General features: G+C 41.5%; 1 protein-coding gene across 1 annotated transcript in view; it reads right to left on the bottom strand.

Moving 5' to 3' along the window:
- Nucleotides 1-6,175: 6,175 nt before the first annotated feature.
- LPIN1 (lipin 1) overlaps nucleotides 6,176-6,713 on the bottom strand; it is a gene marked incomplete at both ends in the record, with an annotated part of 73,151 nt that continues 72,613 nt past the window's right edge. Inside the window, one exon of the mRNA XM_079550790.1 lies at nucleotides 6,176-6,335. Within this exon, the coding sequence (XP_079406916.1) occupies nucleotides 6,176-6,335 (160 nt within the window). The remainder of the gene's footprint in view (nucleotides 6,336-6,713) is intronic.

Raw genomic sequence — 6,713 nt, 5'->3', positions numbered from 1 at the left:
TTTACGAAGAAGAAAAAATTCATAAAGAAGCTCTAATCCTATCTATCTAAATTTTAAGTACATCTGTAGTTGCAACTTCATCTTGCTGTTAGCAGTAGCACTCAGACATGTCAGTAGGGATTGCTTTTTGGTTAATCTGCTTCTCTCCTGCTGGGCAAATGAAGACAAAAGGGCCTGCTCTCCTAGTCTGCTCAATGCAGAGACATGAGATTTGGGTCAAAACTGCTTAGGATGCATCTCAACATCTGGCTAACTACAAACCAAGGCTCAACACTGACTTGGAAATAAGCTGCTTTTAGCCATTTACTTGGCTTTCGTTCCCATTCTCTAGTTCCCCCTGGAAGAAAATTTATTTCTCCTTTTGCCTTTGTTTTTCTCCATCACATCCCAATGGCTGGGAAAATCTTGACGAGGATCTCTTCTCAAAAAATCCAGCTGGCGACCAGTCGTGAGTGGTGTTCCCCAGGGGTCGGTGCTGGGGCCTGTCCTCTTCAATATCTTTATTGATGACCTCGATGAGGGCATCGAGGCACCCTCAGTAAATTCGCAGATGACACCAAATTGGCTGGAAGTGTGGAACTGCCTGGGGGTAGCGAGGCCCTACAGAGGGATCTGGACAGGCTGGAGAGCTGGGCTGAAGCCAATGGGATGAATTTCAACAGGGCCAAATGCCGGGTCCTGCACTTCGGCTACAACAACCCCAGGCGACGCTACAGGCTTGGGGCGGTGTGGCTGGAGGACTGCGTAGAGGAAACGGACCTGGGGGTATTGATTGATGCTCGGCTGAATATGAGCCGACAGTGTGCCCAGGTGGCCAAGAAGGCCAATGGCATCCTGGCTTGCATCAAAAACAGTGTTGCAAGCAGGAGCAGAGAGGTGATTGTTCCCCTATATTCAGCACTCGTGAGGCCGCACCTCGAGTACTGCGTCCAGTTTTGGGCAAGAAAGATATTGAGGCCCTGGAACGTGTTCAAAGGAGGGCAACAAAGCTGGTGAGGGGTCTGGAACACAGGCCATATGAGGAGAGGCTGAAGGAGCTGGGAATGTTCAGCCTGGAGAAGAGGAGGCTCAGGGGAGACCTCATTGCTCTCTATAACTTCCTGAAGGGAGGCTGTAGTGAGCTGGGGGTCGGCCTCTTCTCTCGTGTCATTAGTGATAGGACCAGAGGGAATGGTTTCAAGCTACGGCAGGGGAGATTCAGGCTGGATATTAGGAAGTATTACTTTTCAGAAAGGGTGGTCAGGCACTGGAATGGACTGCCCAGGGAGGTGGTGGAGTCACCGAGCCTGGGGGTGTTCAAGGAAAGGCTGGATGTTGTGTTGAGGGACATGGTTTAGTGGGAGCTGTTGGGAATAGGTGAACGGTCGGACTGGATGATCTCTTAGGTCTTTTCCAACCTTGGTGATTCTATGATTCTATGATCTCTCTGTATCACTGCTGGGTTTTCTTTAGAGCCAACTTTGTGTCTCTTATTTGCAACTAACCTCCACACGTCACTCAGTCACAGGAGAGGAATAAAGGAGGAGACAGTTTTCACATCAAGCACAAGAATTAGGACTATCATAGGGTTACAGCACTGTGAGTATAGGCCCTTCAGCAGCATTTATATAATAAAAATAAATCAGTAACAATTAATACAACCAGGTTTCACCTTCCTGCGTATTCAGAAATTAGTTGAAAGCCGTATTTTTAGGCTCCTGGCATCAGTAGTCTTCTGCCACTTGCAATAATCTATTCTGACGTACTTGGTGGTATCTGCAACACAAATTAAGACACTTATTTAAAAAGAAACCAATTAACATAGCATTCTGTCTGGGAATATTCCCTACCTTCCATGGCATCAGAAAATAATGGTCTTTGCTCCTCAGGAGATTTGCTCCCCCAACTTTTCTACCTCTAGTGTTAATTAGATATTGCAGGAGCAATGAATATGTCCTTATAAAGCTTGGTTTGCTGAGACAAAAGCATAATTCCTCTGACTTTTAATTAAAAAAGCACCTTCATTTCAAAGCCCGTCTCCAGAGCTCTAGTGTAAATGTTTATTCAAGCCGGAGACATACAGAAAATAGAGAAGACTGAAGAAGCAATGAGTGCAGGCTGCCCAAATACGGCTGCTTTTCTATTTTTAACAGGGAACTTTAGCTGCTGCAGAGCCTTATCGACCCCAAACATCTTTGTTTTCATATCAACACCAGCCTGACACTAAGGCTGTGCTTAGCTTGTTCAGCAAACCCAGCAGAGGGAGCAAAAAGCAGCTTTGCATTCTCACACACTTGAGGAAATGGTTCATCTCCAACAGAATAGCCAATGACAAAGAGAAAAAGAAAGGGAGGGAGGGGAAGAGGGAGGCTATCAGGTCAGTACTATTCATCACAACGATCCCATTCAATCAGACTGTTGGTCTTCCAGATCATGCTAAGAATTAAATCCGAGGTGAGGTAAGATTCCTGACTGCCCAGTTCACTCCAGTCAAACCAGTCTGGTTTACTCCTGGCTCCCAGGTGCATTCTCAGATCCCAGAACAGTGAGAGCCCAGAACCAGGCCTTGTCTTTCTCAGACTCCTTCCAGTTGAAGAAGCTCTGGATCAAACTCTGTAACAGCAAAAATTTTGTAAGTGCCAGAAGTTTCACTGGACAGCCCCAGTATGAGACAGGCAGCTGAGAGCAGATATACAAACCCTGTGCTTCACAGTTTCAGCAGGTCTGCAAAAGCACTCCTGCAACATCAAAGCATACAGAAAAAGAAGAACAGAAGTCAGAATTTTTGTATTTGCCTTTATTACAATATATGTTGTAATATATGTTGCATTCAGCAGATCAAAATGAGGCGTTAAAACAATTTTCATCATTGCAGTAGCACATACATATACAGAGTAAATACTGTATATAAATAGGCTGTGAAATAATAACCCATATCTACAAATAAAAATACCCAGTACCCTCTTCCTCTCACCCTATATTACAGCAGTAACATTTTAACCTTAACACAACTAATACACCAAGCGTGGTATTCTGTCACTCAAATGACACAGCTGGAGCAGTATGGTCATCAGCTCCATGAAAAACAAACATCAGTCACTCCTCACTGCTGCACATTCTGGTTTGTGTGTATTGTATAAATAGAATGTGCAGCGATTTCACGTGCCTGCATATTTACGTTCACCAAATATTCTTTCTGTAACAGAAACCAGCACTACACTGAAAGTTGATTTTTTCTTTCACAGAAAGAGTAGGAATTTGTTAAACCATGCTTTTTTTTTTTTTTTTTTTTTTTCTTCTTCTGTATGAATTAACAAAGCAGTTCAAATATTACGCATAAAATTGCTCGGCTACCAAACCAAGATATCTTATTTTCTCTTCAAAAGTTTAACAATGTTTCTAACAGGCCAAAACTCGGATTTTCTCAACTATCTTTTTAGTCAGCAATTTTGATAAGCACAAGTTATAATATAAACACATTTGTTTTCCTCTTCAGCTATATTTAAACTTTCAGATACAAAGGGGGATATACCGTTTGTCATACGTAAGGCGTTAATGTCACAGAACCATAGAAATGTTGGTCAGAAGGGACCCCTGGAGGTCATGTAGTCCAACTTCATGCTTGCAGCAGATGTTTGGCAATATGAGATCAAGTCAGACCCAGCCCTCTTAACCAAGTCCAAAAAAAAAAAAAAAAAAACTCCAGGTGGGGATTTCACAGCATCTCAGGCCTACCTGTACCAGTGTGGCTTTATGCCTATGAAAGTGACAGAATTAAAACAGCCCCCTGTTCACACTATTTGGGTTGAAATACACTCCGATGAAATAGAAAAATAGGGATTGTTATCTGGGATTGTTTAAGTCATAAATAAAAACCACATAGGCTTCAGTTGCAGATATCTCTTGGAATTTTTCTTACGGCAGAAGTTGCTGTGTGCAAATGAAGAATAAAAAATTGACAGCTTCTGACCGAAAAGAAGGGTTGGTTTAATTTTGCATCACAAATGGATTGAAACAGACCATTGCCAAAACTGAATTAAATAGGAATCAGTGTATTCATCCATTAATTCAATCATTAGTGACAACTATAAACAGATACTTGAAAGAAACTGTGGCTATATTTAGAGATGCAACCATTTCAGCTTGGTAACCTGAGATCCTCACTGATTGTCTTAAAGGTTTGAGAAATGTGATACAGGCTTTCTGACAGTCAATTTGCATTTTCATTAAATTTGCAAGGAGAGCATAATCAGTCTGGGTTACTGAACACACATTTCTTCCTCTTTGTGTTTGTCTATTAATTCCAGTATCTCCAAAGTGGATTTACTCAGAACCAGCAACGTTCATGCAAAAAGGAAGACGGAGGGCTCACCACTGCACAAACTGCAGCTGTGCACACTGCAGCTGTGCAAAGGGCTGTGCTTAGTAATTACTATTGAAGGCACAGGGAAATCGTAAATTGGCCCCCTGACATCTCAGATAAAGTCTGCAGCACTAAAAGTCAGAAAGCCCCATTTATAGAATTACCATCCTAACTATGTTGTTATCACTCTTTTGACAAGCAAAAGCAGAATTTGTTGAAAGAGAACAAATGTGATACAGAACAGCTGTTCCCAAACCTTTAGGTGCTAACCAACCACAAACACATCTTAAAATTTCTCCTGGACCATTCTGCCTAAACTCTTAATTGAAAACACTGCAAAATAGCTGCAAAACGTGCACCACAGCCTCACAGATCACAAGCCGGCAGAGACCACAGCTTGCAAACCACTGTTTCAGCCATACTGAAATCCTACATACACAGAATCCCATGATGTCATTTTTAGTGTTTCAGAGAACAGCTAGATTTTTAAGTGTACTTTAAAAAGAGGAGAAAAACATCACTTTTTTAGCTACAAGTTCAATTTAAGAAGTATTTGGCATATGGTCATTATTTGATGCGTACATTTTAAAGCAAAGTACCACATTGTATAAAGGCAGATCATTTGGAAAACACTATCAACTGATCTGCAGTATTGCTTTTATCACACATAGTTAAATCTTAAGGCAGTTAAGAGCAAGTAGCAAAAATAGTACATACAGATTGTGTCTGAACAAATGAGTGGAAAAAAATATGGAAGAGGAGATTTCAGTCTCTTGGAGAAAGTAAGTGGCACTAGAGTATCCATTCTTTATGATACAAAAACAACAAAAAAAATCCATACAGTAAAAACCTGAGATGCATCACTCACCAGCATCAAAGTTCACATTTTAACCAAAAATAATGTTTCAAATACAACTATTCCATTTTGACAAAATCCTCAGTTCTCTTGGCTCAGCAATGTCTTGAAACTCAGCACATATGCTAAGCAAGACGTCTTCACTGAGGAAAAAACAAAATCACTGAAGCCAAACCACAGACTCCAGTAAGATGGGCACTACAGACAGCAGCCTGCATCTTACACCGTCACACTTATCTTAATCCAAATAGCTTTTCCTGAAGTGCACTACTTCTCAGTAAGATGACTAGCAGGATCAGGTCATCTTATTTATTTTACTTTCCATTTATATTGCACATGATTTATTTCCACACAGAAAAGTGTTATCAGATCAAAATAGTAGGATGGAATAAATGAACACAGCTCCACTGGCACTGATGGCTACACCAGTTCACAACAGCTGAGGACCTAGTTCAGTAATTAGTTCAGGTTCCTCTGGAAGCCATCTGGTCCAATCCCCCTGCTCAATCATTTGCCCTTTCAGAGGGTGGAATCTGGCATACGGACTGCAACATGTATCACAAAATGATGTCAGGACTGGCAAGTGCCTCCAACTCCCCAGCTGACAGTGGTGTCTGATGAGATGAAAGACAACTTCAGTGATACACAAAGGATACAGAACCACTTAATGATCTTATGACAGATCTAACCGCAACTCTATCATCACTGCACTTTTATTTAAGTAATGAAAGAAACTGCACGGCATGATTTGAGTTGCTGAGTGAAGAGTGAGGAATGTAACTCCCATTCCTGGTACAGCTCACTCTTGTCATCTGGAAGTGTGACTAAGTATAAGGAAGCATTTCTAAGTTTGCTTACAGCAAATGAAAACAACATCACAGATTCCAGCTGAACTGTCAACAGTAAAAGCCAAATGATGTTCTTGCACCGTGAGCTAGCGCTTTCTTTGCTCTGAGGCTGACAGTATGGAGATGCAGTTAAGATGAGTCTGGATGTACATCCTGAGTTTCAAAAGGTGGCAGAGGTTCCCTCCAGTAGGTAAACTGACTGTAGGTATCGGAACAAGGGAAATCTGAAGAATGGCTTCTTTTCAGCAAAGGGAAAATATGGTCTACTACTTCACACAGTCTGACATAGCTGAAAAACAATTAAATAAATAAATGCAATACCAAGCCATCTCAGATCATAGTAGTTTGATTTATTTAAGTCCGCAGTCAAGACACGGCTGTATCTATATGAACAGGTTATACTCCTTAAATGAATAAATTGAGTTTAATTTTGGTGTCTAGCTTCCAAACAGGATTCACAGTTCAGATACAGAATCCACCTTTGCTTTGAATGAATGCTTTTCTAGAAAGAACAAGGTGCCATTTTCAGCCCAGATCACCTGTCAAGATATTCAGGCCCCACATGCTGTTTCTTCATTGCTGTCCAGCTTGGCTCAAACAGCTCCCTACTCAACTGGTCATACACATATCTGCTCACTTTGGTTCCCCGTCCATTAAGTGCAGTCTC

Source organism: Tetrao urogallus, assembly GCF_951394365.1.
Source record: "Tetrao urogallus genome assembly, chromosome: 2".
NCBI classification, from domain to species: Eukaryota; Metazoa; Chordata; class Aves; order Galliformes; family Phasianidae; genus Tetrao; species Tetrao urogallus.
Note: the sequence above shows the minus strand (reverse complement) of the source record. Positions and strands in the feature narration are given on the sequence as shown.